The 18,846-nt window shown below is 46.7% G+C and overlaps 1 protein-coding gene across 2 annotated transcripts in view; it reads left to right on the forward strand.

Moving 5' to 3' along the window:
- The window catches only part of AHRR (aryl hydrocarbon receptor repressor), a 682,994-nt gene that overhangs the window by 575,960 nt on the left and 88,188 nt on the right, over positions 1-18,846 (forward strand). For both annotated transcript variants that reach the window (XM_063922793.1, XM_063922794.1), the window contains exon 6: positions 9,495-9,624. In XM_063922793.1, coding sequence (XP_063778863.1) covers positions 9,495-9,624 — 130 coding nt within the window. The remainder of the gene's footprint in view (positions 1-9,494; positions 9,625-18,846) is intronic.

An 18,846-nucleotide genomic window follows, 5' to 3' on the forward strand; every position in this document is an offset into this window, starting at 1 on the left:
TGGTAAAGATTCCATGAAAAGAAGTACTTGTGAGAGTTGGTACAAGGTAATAGTGACTGAAGAACTTGTGAGTGGTGTTTTTAAAGATACTGATGATTTGAAGAACTGGTGAATGGTGATTAAAGACTCTGATGATTTGAAACACTTGCGAGCGGTGGTTAAAGACACTGATGATTTATATGACTTGAGAGCGGTGACTAAAGATACTGATGATTTATAGAACTTGTGAGCGGTGGTTTAAAGACACTAATGATTTGTATGACTTGAGAACGGTGATTAAAGACACTGATGATTTGTGGAACTTGAGAGCGGTGGTTAAAGACACTGGTAACTTGCAAAACTTGGGAGCGGTGGTTAAAGACACTGATGACTTGTAGAATTTGAGAGCGGTGTTTGAAGAAACTGATGACTTGTAGAACCTGAGAGCGGTATTTAAAGACACTGATGACTTGTAGAACTTGAGAGCGGCGATTAGCCCGCAGCCCACGCTGACTCCAAGAAGCACTGGTGACTGGATTGCAGAGGAACACACCAGCCGCTGTATACGCTGGAACTGTGCAGCAACTGGCACCTGGAAGTGCCGGAGACACTGGGGTACGACTGCAGAGAGATTCGCCGGGAACAAGAGCACTGGCATCCACTTCAGGGGAAAAGACGATACTCAGGCGCCGAGGCTCTGCCCGGCGTCTGCCTTTGAATCTCCCGCCTCCGCTGGATTGGCGGAACAGTCTGATGACGTCACCTGCTCCCTGCCCACGTGATGCCGGGTGTCATGGCGGCGCCCCTGCTCCGGGGAAACGCCGGGAGCCGCGCCAGCCAGACACCGGAGCCCGTGGACCACCAAAGGCGGAGCCCGCAACACAGACGAGCAGGCACACAGGGGTAAGCGCGGTGAACTCCGCATATGGCGTGTGATAGCAACTACTCTTGGTGCCACATTGACGGCGGCTATTACTGAAATGGAGGTCTGTAGACCATAGCTCATCTGAAGAATGGGAAAGCACCGGGACCGGATGGCCTTTCCTCAGAATTTTATAAATTATTAGCCCCCAAATTGACACCTGTACTGACTAGAGTCTTTAATGATATTCTCTCCACTGGAGAATTGCCCTTATATTTCAACTCTGCCACAATCACCATTTTACCTAAACCTGGTAGAGACCTATCTGACCCAGGCTCTGACCGACCTATATCCTTACTCAACTTAGATTACAAGATGTTGACGAAAATCCTTGCAGAGAGGCTCAAGTTGGTCTTGCCTTCTATTATCCATTGTGATCAGACGGGCTTCATTATGGGCCGATACTCAACGGTGAACGTTCGGAAAGGTCTTGTCAGCAATCCTTACATCCCAGAGTGCCAAATCTACCATTCCTACTGCTATACTATCCTTGGATGCATAGAAAGCATTTGATATGGTGCTCTGGGATCATCTATTTGACAAAATGTCTACATTTGGCTTTCCCCCCCGTTTTGTGGATTACATAAGAATATTGTATAGCAATCCTGATTCGAGAATCCTCTGCAATGGTTTCCTGTCGCAACCTATCACTATCCAAAGGGGCACCCGTCAGGGATGTCCCCTCTCCCCACTTCTGTTTGCAGTGGCTCTGGAACCATTGGCCATATCAATTAGGGAATCCCCCTTGTATCATGGCATTCGTATAGGTGAGCTTGACCTCCGTCTCTCACTATTTGCAGACGATATGCTGCTACTTATGTCACGGCCTGATGTAACATTGCCAGCTGCCTTTGACCTAATTAATGCCTTTGGCTCATTTTCTGGATACTCTATAAATATACACAAGTCTGAATTGTTACCAGTGAACGGCCCACCCGTTTATTTGGACACACAAGGTCCGTATAGCCATATTAGAGTTGTTACTACAGCTATAAAATATTTAGGGGTTCAGATACCGATGAATCTTCGAGATGTTTATAATCTAAACTTTACCCCAATTATTAAATATATCACTAAAAAACTCGACACTTGGATGACTTTGCCTCTGTCTGTATTGGGCAGAAATGCATTGATTAAATCGGTGCTTTTCCCCCAGTTATCCTACATGATACAAATGCTCCCTTTACGACTGTCAAAGTCGGACATTCAAAAGATTAAAACTAGATTCAGCAAATTTCTTTGGAAAGGTGGTAAACCACGGATCTCTAGTATATCTATAAAGTTGCCTAGAGATAAGGGGGGTATAGGATTCCCTGATATATTACATTTCTCCCAGTCAGTCCTATTCAGATACGTTCTAGACTGGCTCTATGAACGCAGCAGGTTTACCTGGTATGAACTAGATTGTGCTCTGTTTACCCCTTTCTCTCCTAGCGCTCTTCTACATACACCCAACTCCATGATTCCTGACTATATACGTTCCCACCCACTGTTTAGTGATATTTATCAGTCCTGGTGGGCAATCAACAGGAAATTATCCAGGAACCCATTATACTCCCAATACATTCCTCTATGGGGTAACCCACTTTTCACTCCAGGCATTGATGATGCAGTTTTACGACGCTTACAGTTGAAAGGCATTAGGAAAATTGCAGATGTCTTTGACCCAGGTGGTATCCTGCTACCATTCACCAAATTGAAAGAAAAATTTGGCCTACACTCTTCCCACCTCTTTGCATATTTCCAAATCAGACATTACATAGACTCATTGCGGCCGATGATGGCTGATTCCAATTTAAATGACCCTCTCTTTTCGTTAATGAACCTATCCTGCTCCCGTCCATATAAAACTAGGTATTTGTACAATGACTTGCTTGGCGTCTCCTGTGATCGACTTCATAATCGGGTAGTTCAATCAAGGAACAAACTCATTCCGAGTCTTACAAACTCAAATTCCATATTCCACCACTATGGCAAAACATTGCAGACGTTGAAAGCGTCATCATTACAGGAGGTACATGTGAAGACCGTGTATAGGGCCTATATATCACAGGCACAGAGGAAACATTTTGTGGTTGAGGAGACTGGACGCTGCTTGAAGTGCTTCCCCTCTTCGGCAACGTTCTTCCATAACTTTTGGGAATGTGGAACCATCAAACGGTTCTGGAACAAAATTAGTACAATACATCACTAATAGCCTTGGGGTTAAAGTGTCACTGCACCCACAAGCATTACTACTAGCAGACTTTTCGGTTTGGAATTTGGGCATCACTCAATCACACCTCTACCCACTTCTGACGTTGATAGTTACTATAGCTAAGAAAACCATTCTCCAGAAATGGATATCTAAACAGGCCCCAACCCTATCAGCAGTTCATACCTCAGTTCTTAAGACTATGTATATAGACCGCTTTTCTACCATGGCTGATTCGGAAAGTGGTGTAGCAAAATTCTACAAAAAATAGAACCCTTATATAAGCACTCTCCCACAGATATCTCAGACCCAGATTTTTGCTCGATTTGATACCACGGACTGGTTCTTACATAGGAAAATGATACTTGCAGCGTAACCCACCAGTAACTTTCTAAACCTTAAACTTACACCCCGCTTTACAAGTTTCCATTGTACAAAACTCCCACCATCTCCACTTGGGTTTATCAATGCGTGTTCTCCATGTTGAGTAATACTCCCCATCGACTGTTGGTTCTGAAAATTGTCAGTTCAATATATATCAGGTGCTTGTATAGTTAGGCATAGGTCACCCTTCCCCCGTCCTCCCCTACTCCCCTCTATCTCCCATTTCTTCTCTCTTTCCAACTCTGTTAAACATGGTTAAAAATTGTTACTTATATGCGGTTTATAGACTTGTGACATCCCGTCCATATACTTGGACACAATATGGCATAACTGTTATTCTCCTTGGTTCCCTATTGCCTATATTGCCATAGCTACTAACACATGTGACTATGCAAGTCTGTATGCTGTTATTACATCTGAATGTTACTTATTTCTGAAAACTCAATAAATATTATTGGGGAGGGGGGGGGAACGGAAAAACATTGATGATCGAAGCATCGCGACAACGATGTTCGGGACATCGCGACTTCCCATTTTAGGCATGCGGCCCTCAGCAGCCCTGAAACCCTTCAGGAAGGTGAGGGGCTGTGTTTTTTTTACATTTCACCAGCGGCTGCTAGTGTTTGCAGCCGCTGGATGGGGGGTGCTGCCGGGCTGACCAATCAGCAGTGATCGGCAGCACAGCAGGCACTGGAGGGGAGGGAACCAGGAAGCAGAGGGACTGGAGGTCTCTCTGAGAGCAACAATTGTAGGAAGCATGCTTCCTGCTGCTGCACAGTGAGCTTTCTGACTGATCGCATCAGATGTGACCATGTCAGGGAAAGCCCAGTCTGGTGTGGTCGCATCTGATGCGATCATGCCAGGCAAGTGGTTAAATGCCGAGTGAATGTACCAAATATTAAAGTTTAGTAGCTTACTGTGTAGAATGTGTCCTAAGGGGGTTATTCAGGTTTGGTAGCAGCCCCAAAAAAGCAAGCAACTGGGCAAAACCATGCTGAACTAACATGCCAGAAGAATTCACATTGTGGGGTATATTTACTGTTGTTTTTTGGTGTTTCTGTCGTAAATTTTTCAATCCGCTAAAGCGAAACCGATGGAAAGCCCCACTTTAGAATAGAAAGAACATTGGTTAAACATCAGTGCTTCTAACAGTACAAGTAAATAAACCCATAGTTACCAAGCGTCAGCTTAAGAAACCACTGGAAAACCACCAACAAACTCACCCAACTAAATGAAATGGTAGTGACAGATGAGATAGTTTTGGAGCTATATGGTCAGTCACAAGTAGAGGAATCACCATACACTTACAGTGGTGCTTCAAAGTTTTTGAACCCTTCAGAATTTTTTATACAGTATTTCTACTGAAATTTGGCCTAAAACTACCTTAGATTTTCACACAAATCCTAAAAGTAGATAAAAAGAAACAAATCAAACAAGTGAGACAAAAAAAAATTAGACTTGCTAATTTTTTTATTGAGGAAAATTATCCAATATCATATATCTGTGAGTGAGAAAATTATGTGAACCTTTGCCTTCAGTATCGAGCATAATTAAATCTGGTCCTTTTATGTATTGAAACAGTAGTCAGAAACTGTTGCATTGATTGACTGTTACATTTTCCTCTTATGAGGGAAATATTATTTTATTAATATAAGTAGAAAAATTGTATGAAAAAACAAACACATTTATTTTTTTAAATAATAAAACTTGTACGCTTTGCATGAAAACAAAACCACACACACACACACACACACACACACACACACACACACACACACAGGTATTGGTATGAAAAAACACACATATAGGCCACAGAAAAAAAATAATGCATGGGCCCCCATAGGAAAATAATAAAATACATAGACTACACGTGAAAAATAAAGCACATGGGCCCCCACAGGAAAATAAACCATTAGCCTTTGTATGACAAAAAACCCCACATTTATTATTTTAAAATAATAAAACTTGTAAGCATTGCAATTAAAAACAAACACACACACACACACACACACACACACACACACACACACACACACTGGTAAGAGAAAACACACACACATAGGCACTGATAGGAGAAAGTACACACTCACACACATAGGGCAGCACGGACGGTGTAATGGTTAGCATTACTGCCTAACAGCACTGAGGTTATTGGTTTGGTTCCCACCACACCTCTAACTGTGGAGTCTGTACAGCCTCCATGTTCTTGCATGGGTTTCCTCAGGGTACTCCAGTTTCTATTCCACAATCCAAAAATACAGTATACTAGTAGGTTAATTGTCTCCCTACAAAATAATATTAATCCTAGAATAAGTGTGTGTGTGTGTGTGTGTGTGTGTGTGTGTGTGTGTGTGTGTGTGTGTGTGTACACATGTGATAGATTGAAAGCTCCACTGGGGCAGGAACTGATGTGAATGGCCAAGTATTCCCTCTGTTAAGTGCTGCAGAATATATGTGCACTATATAGATTACGGTTAATAATAATAATAGGCACCAATAGGAGAAAACACACACACACACACACACACACACACACACACACACACACACACACACACAGGCATAGGAGAAAACACACAAACATAGTCCATTAAAAACACACATGCACACACAGGGAGAGGACCAGATGGCAAACAGTAATGTCCAAAACAGAGTGCTCTCCATGAATGAGCAGGCAGTACTGTGCAGAAATTGGGGGACCAGAGTCAGTGTCCCTTTTAAACAGTCAACCCCCAGGAGCCAGGAGCAGCGACACTGCAGGGGTTGAGTGTGTGACTGCATGCAAAAAACTTCCCCAACTTCCAGGTCAGAATAACATAGAAATAGCCTTCACACATAATTCAATCAGAGTCACGTTGCAGCTTCCTGTTAATGAACCACAATAAAAGTGACTGGATAGAAAATATGTTTATTATAGGGTTAAAATTGTACGCATACTGCTGTAATATGAAGCAAAAATCTAATGAACCTACAGTATGGTGCCAATAATGGCATTGCTGGCTCTAGTACAGCAATCTCACAAGGGATGTAAACAAGCACAATATAAGTGTTGCAAAGTCTCTACTAATGTGAAATTGTATCTTTCATTCGCAGTGTGGCCCATTTATAAAAAAATAGTTTGCGGCTATTTCAGGTGTTTTTGGGGGTTAGTCGCTAATATTAAGTATCCCTGAAATGTATGTAGGAGGGACTGCAGCATATATCTCCAGTACTGGCTGCAATCCCTCCATTCCCGCAGCAGCTACATCCCCAATAGGTTTCCATGGGGGATGCAGTTCTGCCAGATTGATCAATATCTGGAATGTGAAGCATTCTGATATTGGCCCCTGCAGCTGCCGCCCATTGTAGCCTACTGTATGCTACACATCTCATTTCCACCCATCAGAGGTCTCCCCCGGGACCCTCACCAGAAATGTTTGTTGTGCATGTGCTGTCAGCCTGACCTTGCATGAGCATCACCCCCAGCAGCTCACTGAGCATATCACAGGGATGGGATCCTTTTGGAGTCCCTGTACCTGTGGGTGCTCTTTCATACATTCCACCGAGACAATCGTATATTGCAGTGTGATCCTGAGCACTAATATTGCATCCAGATCGCATTGAATATGCAATCAATGATAAATGGGCCCCAGTGTCTCAACATCAAAGCCAGCATTTCCTGAATGCTAATATGCAGGGCCGTTTCTTGGGGCAGGCGAGCAGTGCAACCGCACTGGGCGCCCGCCGCGGCACTAACTGTGGCTCCCTACTTCCCCCTCCCAATGACGGGGTTGCGTTGTTACGTCACGACGCAACCCCCGCCAGTCCGCGAAACTCCCCCCCCCCCCCCCCCGAGCGGAGTACAGAGGGGGATCCAAGTTAGGAAGAGGGAAAGGCCGGCGCGAGGAGCGACTGGTGAGGCGGGCCGAAGAGCGGTAATCGCCTCTGTAAGTATTCTCTCTCTCTCTATATGTGTAAAATGGGGACACCTACCGTAATGTGTGAAATGGGGACTCTTGCCTGCCGTAGTGTGGGGATTTAATGTATCAAGGGCATTGCAGTGTGTGGCATAATATGGTGCAGGGGGCATTACTGTGTGGGGCTTAATATGGTAGAATTTTTTTCCTGTGGTGGTCGTGATCTGTTGGAGCAGGGTCAAAAACTAGATTGTGAGGTTGTCTTTTCAGATGAGGCCACACCCATTTAGATGAGGCCACGCCCCCTTTCTGGGAGCGCGCACAAGGTTTTTTTTTAATCTAGGCGTGTGGGGGGGGGGGGCACATTTTTTTTATGTCATGGGGGGTGCATTTTTAAATCTCGCACTGGGAGCCAAATTGGCTAGAAACAGCCCTGCTAATATGCACTAGTCAATCGCAACATTTTAACTATGTACATAGTCTCCAGTGAATTTGGTTTGTCCACTGTAAGAATGTATATGTCAATTAAAATGTAATAAACAGTAACTGTCATCCAGATAAGTGGAAATACAAGTGATTTCTTCGGTGTTGCGGCACACAAGATTAGATAATTAAATGATGCTCGATGCATACCACCTGAGTTAAATGGGGTCCTTGATGTTCCGTAGCATGGTCATCACAGCAGGCTCTGCAGTAGCCTGGGGGACCCTTCCACAGGTGGAGCACTTAAAAGCTGTCACACCAGTAACGATGCAGATACAGGTGTTATGTCACTGATAATTAAAACATTCAGGGCTGAACCTGAGTGATACTCATGGAAAACCACTACTCACCCAGGCACAAGTGCAGCAACCTGCCACTTTGTGTCTATAACCTGAGTGCCATAGATCTGTATGGAGATAGTGGCTGTCTCCCAGGTCCCTGCAGTGTCTGCTACACTCGATATCCCAGGAGCTAATTGCACCTTACGAGCACGTAGTGGAGGGTTGCCTGGGGTTAAGCTGAAATAACGGGCAATGGCCCTCATTCCGAGTTGATCGCTCGCTGCCATTTTTTACAGCGCAGCGATCAGGTTACTACTGCGCATGTGTATGCACCGCAATGCGCACACGCGTAGTATGGGTGCAAACAGCATCGTTGCTGTGCAAGGCTTCTAGTGACGAATCCATTCGCACAACCGATTGCAAGGATATTGACAGGAAGAGGGCGTTTATGGGTGTCAACTGACCTTTTCTGGGAGTGGTAGGGAAAACGCAGGCGTGTCCAGGCGTTTGCAGAGCGGATGTCTGACGTCAATTCCGGGACCAGACAGGCTGAAGTGATCGCAAGGGCTGAGTAAGTCCAGAGCTACTCAGAAACTGCAAAAAAACGTTTTCGCCCCACTCAGCTGCACATGCGATCGCACACTTGCAAAGCGAAAATACACTCTCCCGTGGGCGGCGACTATACATTTGCACGGCTGCAAAAAGTAGCTAGCGAGCGATCAACTCGTAATGAGGGCCAATGGACACTCATTAATAAAAATCAGAATAATTTGTATTCTTAATTTTGTATGCAAAATATTTTTTAGCAAGAATAAAAATGATTGTGATTTTTATTAATGAGTGGCCATAAGCCATTATTTTTATTGATTTCTTGGTGAGTGGGTGTATTTCCAGACTACCATGGGCCCCTAGTTCATTACCCAAGGACATAAAATATTCATGTGATTTAGATTTCTCTCGTCTCTTCACTTTGCATTTTGTTAATTGATAAAAAAATAAACTATTAACACTTCTATTTTTGAAAGCATTCTTACTTTGCAGCATTTTTTTCACACCTGCCAAAAAGGCATATACAGTATTACTTTTTATCTGTAGTAGGAAGAGGGGGCTTTTCAAGCCTCACCTTTAGGTCCAGTTATTTTCAGAGACAAAACAGTATTCTAGGGAGCTATGAGGTCTTAATTGTCCACAAACATCTTGTATTAGCTGCTGAAACAAATAGAATCTGCACAGTTTAATCCGAATAGTTATGCCATTTTATGTAACTTTTTTTTTTTTTTTTACATTTTAGACTGCTCAATTTTTGCTTATAAGATTCCTTTATCTAATGTTTTCTTTTTTTGCCGGTATTTCAGACTGATGTCATGCATCAGAATGTCTATGATTACATCCATGTGGATGATCGGCAAGAATTCTGCAGGCAGCTTCACTGGGCTATGAATCCACAGCAGATGGTGCATTCACAGGAATCACAAACAGAAACAGGTTGGTATGTTTGCACAAAAGAAAACAGTATTGCAATGATCTTATAGAGAAAATTAAAAAGGTACGTGTGTGTGTGTGTGTGTGTGTGTGTGTGTGTGTGTGTGTGTGTGTGTGTGTGTGTGTGTGTATAATATATCAGTTTTGATTACCACTCCTTATTAACAAAACTACAGTCCCATACAGGGCCAGTGTGTTAGGCGCCGGGGTCCGCTCGTCGGTGCGGCCCGGCGCCTAGCAACCAGGGACGTCGTACGCGGACAGCCGCCGGCTCCCTGGCAACGCTGGACGCCGGGCGCACTGAGCCGCACGGACCCTAGCAACGGATACGCCACTGACGGACCGCGTTCCCCGTTGCTGGGTCCAGGGTTTAATGAACCTACACCTGTTTCCTGGCCGTGCAGCAAGGCAGCTGCACGGCATGTAGGTAATTAGCCCTGTCAGCACCCGATTGGAGGACTCCTGTTCATATGCACTCTCAGGGCTTCTCGCAGACGCCGGTAATAGCTTCCTGCATGCTGTCTCTGTTTGCTGAGAGTCTGTTCCAGTCTTGCTGTATCCGGTCATTCCAGTATTCGGAAGTCCTGAACTCGGAAGTTGTCATCTTATTCCTGGAGTCCTGACTAACCACCGTATAACATCCAGTGGTGTTCGTGAGTCGCGGCCTTGCCGTGTGTTGCGGCTTGTCCGCTTTATTATTTATTATTTGTGTTTTGGAGCATTTCGCGGAGGGTTCCGCTTCCACAGGTCCACTCTGGTATCCAGCGGTGCTGGGTAGGAGTATTGGACAAGTGGATTTTGGTTGTCCTTTTCCCTGGCGGGTTTCCGCACATACTTCAGGTTTTGTTAGTTAGCTTGTTGCCCCTGGCCTGTTGTCAGTCAGAGGTCCTCTTGTTATCATCCTGCCTCGGATTTCCCTTTGTCTCTCACTAAGACCGGGGGGCACCGGAGTTGGGCAGACATAATCCGCCCTTCAAACGTGGCTGCCAGGGGCTCAAGAAACCATAGTCTCGCAGGGGATTTCCGATAGCACGGGTGAGACAATAGAGTTAGGGTGCCAGGGGCAACTAGTCTTTCCTGCTCCCGTTACCTGCATTCCATTCCAGCGCTCTGGTCCTTGTCATAAAATCTCCTCTGGTCAGGAGTGCTGGAATCATAACATTGGGTGAGACAATAGAGTTAGGGCGCCAGGGGCAACTAGTCTTTCCTGCTCCCGTTACCTGCATTCCATTCCAGCGCTCTGGTCCTTGTCATAAAATCTCCTCTGGTCAGGAGTGCTGGAATCATAACATTATTACCGGCCATACCAAAACTTAAAATTAAACGGAGTTTAATTTTTTCTTATTCAGTTTTTGTAAGAAATTGTCGGCCTCATGAATCCAACAGGGTTAGGACCAAATCCTGGTCAGCTCTTAGTCAGTCAGATTCAAGAACTTACTCAGATGGTTCAGGATCTTTCCCTTCGGGTGAAGTCGCAGGAAGATCTTTTACGAACTTCCCCGAGGGTAGTTCCTGAACCAAAAATGCATTTGCCTGACCGTTTTTCTGGGGATAGAAAAGAGTTTTTTAATTTTAAAGAATCCTGTAAACTTTATTTTCGTTTAAGACCGATCTCCTCGGGTACTGAATCTCAGCGGATCGGGATTATTATTTCTTTGCTCCAGGGGGATCCCCAGACTTGGGCATTTGGTTTAAAAGCAGATGATCCGGTGTTATTGTCAGTAGACGCTTTTTTTGGGTCTTTAGGACTATTATATGATGACCCTGATAGAGAGGCATCCGCTGAAGGTCAATTGCGCGCCCTCAGACAGGGTAGGAATCCTGCAGAGGTTTATTGTACGGAGTTTCGCCGGTGGTCGAACGACTGTGGCTGGAATGACCCAGCCCTGCGCAGTCAGTTTCGCCTCGGCTTATCAGAATCTATTAAAGACAGTCTCCTCCAGTATCCCGCTCCTGAGACTCTCGATAAACTCATGGAGCTTTCTATCAAGATTGATCGTCGTCTCAGAGAGCGGAAGGCTGAAAAAGGAGCATCGGTCAGGTCATCTCCATGTGTATATTCCATCCCTGAGGACATAGAGGAGCCCATGCAGATGGGTCTCTCCCGGTTGTCTCCTGAAGAGAGAGCCAGAAGGCAAAACTCTGGTCTTTGTTTGTATTGTGGGGGTAAGGGACATTTTGCTCGTAATTGTCCGAATAAGTCGGGAAACGCCTTGACCAGGTGAATTGTGAGGGGGTTCACCTAGGTCTGCAGCTTATCTCCTCGAATAACTCCCTTTTAGTCCCAGCTAAGGTTTCCTTTGGCAGCCTCAGTTCCTCGGTGTCGGCTTTTGTCGACAGTGGAGCCGCAGGTAACTTTATGGATTTAACTTGGGCTAAGGCCTTAGGCATTCCTCAGTTATCTTTGGGTAGGTGTGTCACCATGCATGGCTTAGATGGGAGTCCACTGTCCAATGGGGTTATTTCCCTCTGTACACCCCCTGTACTACTTACGGTAGGAGCTCTTCATTCTGAAAAAATCGAGTTCTTCCTTACCCATTGCCCAGCAGTTCCAGTGGTTCTGGGTCACCCTTGGCTGGCCTTTCACAATCCCACCATTGATTGGCGGTCAGGGGAGATTTCTCAATGGGGTGCCTTCTGTGATAAGGAATGTATTTCGTTTCCAGTCAGAATAGCTGCTGCCATTCCTGAACTCATTCCCGTGGAGTACCAGGAGTTTGCTGATGTGTTCTCCAAGGGCAATGCAGACATTCTGCCTCCCCATCGGCCTTATGATTGCGCCATTGAGCTAATTCCTGGTGCCGCATTGCCAAAGGGAAGGTTATATGCTTTATCCGGGCCAGAAACTGCGGCCATGGATGACTATGTTAAAGAGAGCCTAGGGAAAGGATTTATTAGGCCATCTAAATCTCCTTTAAGTGCAGGCTTCTTCTTTGTGGAGAAAAAGGATGGCTCGCTCAGACCTTGCATTGACTATAGAGCCCTAAATAAAATCTCAGTTAAAAATACTTATCCTCTGCCGCTGATTTCTGTCCTCTTTGATCAGCTGCGTTCGGCTGTGATTTTTTCCAAAATTGACCTAAGAGGAGCGTATAACCTCATCCGATCAGGTCCGGAGATGAGTGGAAGACAGCCTTCAGTACTCAGTCGGGTCACTACGAGTACCTAGTGATGCCGTTCGGCTTGTCTAACGCTCCAGCAGTTTTCCAGGACCTCATTAACGATGTGCTCCGTGACTTCCTAGGGAAATTCGTGGTCGTTTACTTAGACGACATCCTGATTTATTCTGACTCTATTGAACAACATGTTACCCGGGTGCGTCAGGTTCTTCAAAAGTTACGTGAGAATCATCTATATGCCAAACTGGAAAAATGCGAGTTTCATGTCACGGAGGTATCTTTTTTAGGGTACATTATTTCCCCTCGGGGATTTTTCATGGAACCAAAGAAGCTCCAGGCCATCCTTAGTTGGGCGCAACCCACCAATTTAAAAGCAATTCAGCGCTTTTTAGGGTTTGCGAAATATTACAGGAGGTTCATTCATTCTTTTTCCGACCTGGTTGCTCCCATTGTGGCCCTGACAAAGAAAGGAGCGGATCCTACCAACTGGTCGCGTGAAGCGGAGTTGTCCTTTCGGGCCTTGAAACAAGCTTTTGTCTCGGCTCCAGTCCTCAGACATCCCAATCCAGGATTGCCCTTCGTTGTGGAGGTTGATGCCTCGGAGGTTGGAGTAGGGGCTATACTATCTCAAAAGGATCCAGAGTCTCTGGAACTACATCCTTGTGCCTTTATGTCCAGGAAATTCTCCTCCGCTGAATCCAACTATGACGTTGGTAACCGGGAATTACTGGCAATAAAATGGGCTTTCGAGGAGTGGAGGCATTGGCTGGAGGGAGCAACACATACCATTTCAGTATTGACTGACCATAAGAATCTGCAATACATCGAATCAGCTAAGCGGCTGAATGCCCGGCAGGCTCGTTGGGCTTTGTTCTTTACTCGTTTCAAATTTATTATAACTTTCAGGCCAGGTTCCAAGAATACCAAGGCAGATGCTCTGTCACGCAGTTTTCTTCCGGTTCATGATAACAGTCCTGTTACTCCCATACTTCCAACTTCAGTCATTTGGGCAGGCCTCACACAAGATTTATTTACCCAGTTAAAACAGCTTCAACATCAAACTCCTGGAAATACTCCTGCTGGTCGTCTTTACGTCCCTGAGTTCTTGAGAGCTACTGTTTTGACTGAGTTCCATGATAACAAAGTTTCCGGGCATCCAGGGATCTCTAAGACATTGGAGTTAGTCTCCCGCTCAGTATGGTGGCCTGGTCTTTCTAAAGACGTTAAGGAGTTTGTTTCTTCATGTCAGGTTTGTGCACAGCATAAGGTTCCCCGTTCCTTGCCTATCGGGCAACTTATGCCCTTGAATGTCCCTCTCAGGCCATGGTCTCATATTTCCATGGATTTTGTGGTGGACCTTCCCCTTTCAGCTGGATGCAGAGTCATTTGGGTGGTAGTAGACCGTTTTAGCAAGATGGCTCATTTCATTGCCCTTCCCCCGACTGCCATCTGCCCAAGGATTGGCAGTGTTGTTTCTCCGCCATGTTTTCAGACTTCATGGGTTGCCCACTGATATTGTTTCTGATCGGGGTCCACAATTCATTGCACAATTCTGGAAGTGTTTTAGTGCTTCATTAAAGATGAGATTGTCATTAACATCTGGTTACCACCCACAGTCCAACGGGCAAACCGAGCGAGTTAACCAATCATTGAAACAGTATTTGCGTTTGTACTCAGCCAAACTCCAGAATGATTGGTCCGAGTTTCTTCCATTGGCGGAGTTTGCTTACAATAATTCTTGTCATTCCTCCACCCAGGGCCGTTTCTAGACAATTTGGCTCCCAGTGCGAGATTTCAAAATGCGCCCCCCCCTATTGCGCTAAAAAAAAAAAAAAAAGTGTGCCCCCCCATATAGCCATAAAAAGAAAAAGCATGCGCGCGCCGCAGGCGCGCGCGCTCCCGACAAGGGTGTGTGGCCTGATTAAAATGGGCGTGGTCTCATTAAAGTGGGCATGGCCTCATCTGATATCATCACACCCACCACAGTACGGAAAAAATAAAAATGTCCCCTTTTTACACATTACAGCAGGCAAGTGTCCCCATATTACACAGCGCGGCAGGCAGGTGTCCCCATTTTACACAGCGCGGCAGGCAGGTGTCCCCATTTTACACAGCACGGAAGGCTGGTATCCCCATTTTACACAGTACGCAGGCAGGTGCCCCCATTTTACACAGTACGCAGGCAGGTATCCCCATTTTACAAAGTGCAGCAGGCAGGTATCCCCATTTTACACAGTGCGGCAGGCAGATATCCCCATTTTACACAGCACGGCAGGCAGATATCCCCATTTTACACAGCACGGCAGGCAGATATCCCCATTTTACACAGTACGCAGGCAGGTGCCCCCATATTACACAGTACGCAGGCAGATGCCCCCATATTACACAGTACGCAGGCAGATGCCCCCATATTACACAGTACGCAGGCAGATGCCCCCATATTACACAGTACGCAGGCAGATGCCCCCATATTACACAGTACGCAGGCAGATGCCCCCATATTACACAGTACGCAGGTAGGTGCCCCCATATTACACAGTACGCAGGCAGATGCCCCCATATTACACAGTACGCAGGCAGATGCCCCCATATTACACAGTACGCAGGCAGGTGCCCCCATATTACACAGTACGCAGGCAGATGCCCCCATCTTACACAGTACGCAGGCAGATGCCCCCATATTACACAGTACGCAGGCAGATGCCCCCATATTACACAGTACGCAGGCAGATGCCCCCATATTACACAGTACGCAGGCAGATGCCCCCATATTACACAGTACGCAGGCAGATGCCCCCATATTACACAGTACGCAGGTAGGTGCCCCCATATTACACAGTACGCAGGCAGATGCCCCCATATTACACAGTACGCAGGCAGGTGCCCCCATATTACACAGTACGCAGGCAGGTGCCCCCATATTACACAGTACGCAGGCAGGTTCCCCCATATTACACAGTACGCAGGTAGGTGCCCCCATATTACACAGTACGCAGGCAGATGCCCCCATATTACACAGTACGCAGGCAGATGCCCCCATATTACACAGTACGCAGGCAGGTGCCCCCATATTACACAGTACGCAGGCAGGTGCCCCCATATTACACAGTACGCAGGCAGGTTCCCCCATATTACACAGTACGCAGGCAGGTGCCCCCATATTACACAGTGTGGCAGGCAGGTATCCCCATAGGCAGGTGCCCCCATATTACACAGTGTGGCAGGCAGGTATCCCCATAGGCAGGTGCCCCCATATTACACAGTGTGGCAGGCAGGTATCCCCATAGGCAGGTGCCCCCATATTACACAGTGTGGCAGGCAGGTATCCCCATAGGCAGGTGCCCCCATTTTACACAGTGCGGCAGTCAGGTTTCAAGCTGAGGAGAAGGAAGGGGGAGAGAGAGAGAATACTTACGTCTTCCCGCTCTTCGGTCCCGCCGCCTCACGTCCCGCGCCGGCCGCCTCCTCCTTCTTGCTTCTCCTTCTCGCCTCTCCCGAGCGCTCCTGCTCGGGGGGCGGGGCTTTGCGGAATGACGCGTTTGCGTCGTGACGTCACGACGCAACGCGTCATTCCGCGAAACTCCGCCCCCCGAGCAGGAGCGCTCGGGAGAGGCAAGAAGAAGTAACTAAGTGCCGCGGCGGGCGCCCCGTGCAGTTGCACGGCTCGCCCGCCCCTAGAAACGGCACTGCCTCCACCAACGTGTCTCCATTCTTTTCAGTTTTTGGTTTTCACCCCAGAGCTAATTCTTTTTTTCAACATTCCTCAGTTTCCTCGCTAACCTTAACCTCCCATCTCAGAGCCATTTGGAAAAAAGTGCACCTTGCTCTCAGAAAAGCGGCCTTTCGAGAGAAAAAATTTTCTGACCGGCTCCGACGTCCTTGCAATTTTAAGGTGGGAGATAGGGTATGGTTGTCGACTCGTAACATTAGACTTCGACAATCTTCAGCTAGGTTGGGACCCAAATTTATTGGACCATTTCATATCATTAAAAAAGTTAACCCAGTTGCTTTCCGGTTACGTTTACCAAAATCTCTTCGGATTGGTAATACGTTTCATTGCTCCCTGTTGAAGCCATACATTTCTTCCAGTAAATTTCCTCGGAAGATCTCTCAGGGAAGATCTCCAGTGGATGTACAGGGACAACAGGAGTTCCTGGTGGAGAAGGTTCTCGATTCCAAGTTGTCCAGGGGCCGGCTTTATTTTCTGGTTCACTGGAGAGGTTATGGTCCAGAGGAAAGGTCCTGGGTCCTGGATAAGGATCTTCATGCCCCAAGGCTCAAGAGGGCATTTTTTCGGGAATTTCCTTGGAAGCCTGGCTTTAGGGGTTCCTTGACCCCTCCTCAAGGGGGGGGGGGGTACTGTTAGGCGCCGGGGTCCGCTCGTCGGTGCGGCCCGGCGCCTAGCAACCAGGGACGTCGTACGCGGACAGCCGCCGGCTCCCTGGCAACGCTGGACGCCGGTCGCACTGAGCCGCACGGACCCTAGCAACGGGGACGCCACTGACGGACCGCGTTCCCCGTTGCTGGGTCCAGGGTTTAATGAACCTACACCTGTTTCCTGGCCGTGCAGCAAGGCAGCTGCACGGCATGTAGGTAATTAGCCCTGTCAGCACCCGATTGGAGGACTCCTGTTCATATGCACTCTCAGGGCTTCTCACAGACGCCGGTAATAGCTTCCTGCATGCTGTCTCTGTTTGCTGAGAGTCTGTTCCAGTCTTGCTGTATCCGGTCATTCCAGTATTCGGAAGTCCTGAACTCGGAAGTTGTCATCTTATTCCTGGAGTCCTGACTAACCACCGTATAACATCCAGTGGTGTTCGTGAGTCGCGGCCTTGCCGTGTGTTGCGGCTTGTCCGCTTTATTATTTATTATTTGTGTTTTGGAGCATTTCGCGGAGGGTTCCGCTTCCACAGGTCCACTCTGGTATCCAGCGGTGCTCAGACCTTGCATTGACTATAGAGCCCTAAATAAAATCTCAGTTAAAAATACTTATCCTCTGCCGCTGATTTCTGTCCTCTTTGATCAGCTGCGTTCGGCTGTGATTTTTTCCAAAATTGACCTAAGAGGAGCGTATAACCTCATCCGATCAGGTCCGGAGATGAGTGGAAGACAGCCTTCAGTACTCAGTCGGGTCACTACGAGTACCTAGTGATGCCGTTCGGCTTGTCTAACGCTCCAGCAGTTTTCCAGGACCTCATTAACGATGTGCTCCGTGACTTCCTAGGGAAATTCGTGGTCGTTTACTTAGACGACATCCTGATTTATTCTGACTCTATTGAACAACATGTTACCCGGGTGCGTCAGGTTCTTCAAAAGTTACGTGAGAATCATCTATATGCCAAACTGGAAAAATGCGAGTTTCATGTCACGGAGGTATCTTTTTTAGGGTACATTATTTCCCCTCGGGGATTTTTCATGGAACCAAAGAAGCTCCAGGCCATCCTTAGTTGGGCGCAACCCACCAATTTAAAAGCAATTCAGCGCTTTTTAGGGTTTGCGAAATATTACAGGAGGTTCATTCATTCTTTTTCCGACCTGGTTGCTCCCATTGTGGCCCTGACAAAGAAAGGAGCGGATCCTACCAACTGGTCGCGTGAAGCGGAGTTGTCCTTTCGGGCCTTGAAACAAGCTTTTGTCTCGGCTCCAGTCCTCAGACATCCCAATCCAGGATTGCCCTTCGTTGTGGAGGTTGATGCCTCGGAGGTTGGAGTAGGGGCTATACTATCTCAAAAGGATCCAGAGTCTCTGGAACTACATCCTTGTGCCTTTATGTCCAGGAAATTCTCCTCCGCTGAATCCAACTATGACGTTGGTAACCGGGAATTACTGGCAATAAAATGGGCTTTTGAGGAGTGGAGGCATTGGCTGGAGGGAGCAACACATACCATTTCAGTATTGACTGACCATAAGAATCTGCAATACATCGAATCAGCTAAGCGGCTGAATGCCCGGCAGGCTCGTTGGGCTTTGTTCTTTACTCGTTTCAAATTTATTATAACTTTCAGGCCAGGTTCCAAGAATACCAAGGCAGATGCTCTGTCACGCAGTTTTCTTCCGGTTCATGATAACAGTCCTGTTACTCCCATACTTCCATCTTCAGTCATTT

The sequence above is a fragment of the Pseudophryne corroboree genome, chromosome 5 (assembly GCF_028390025.1).
Source record: "Pseudophryne corroboree isolate aPseCor3 chromosome 5, aPseCor3.hap2, whole genome shotgun sequence".
NCBI lineage: Eukaryota > Metazoa > Chordata > Amphibia > Anura > Myobatrachidae > Pseudophryne > Pseudophryne corroboree.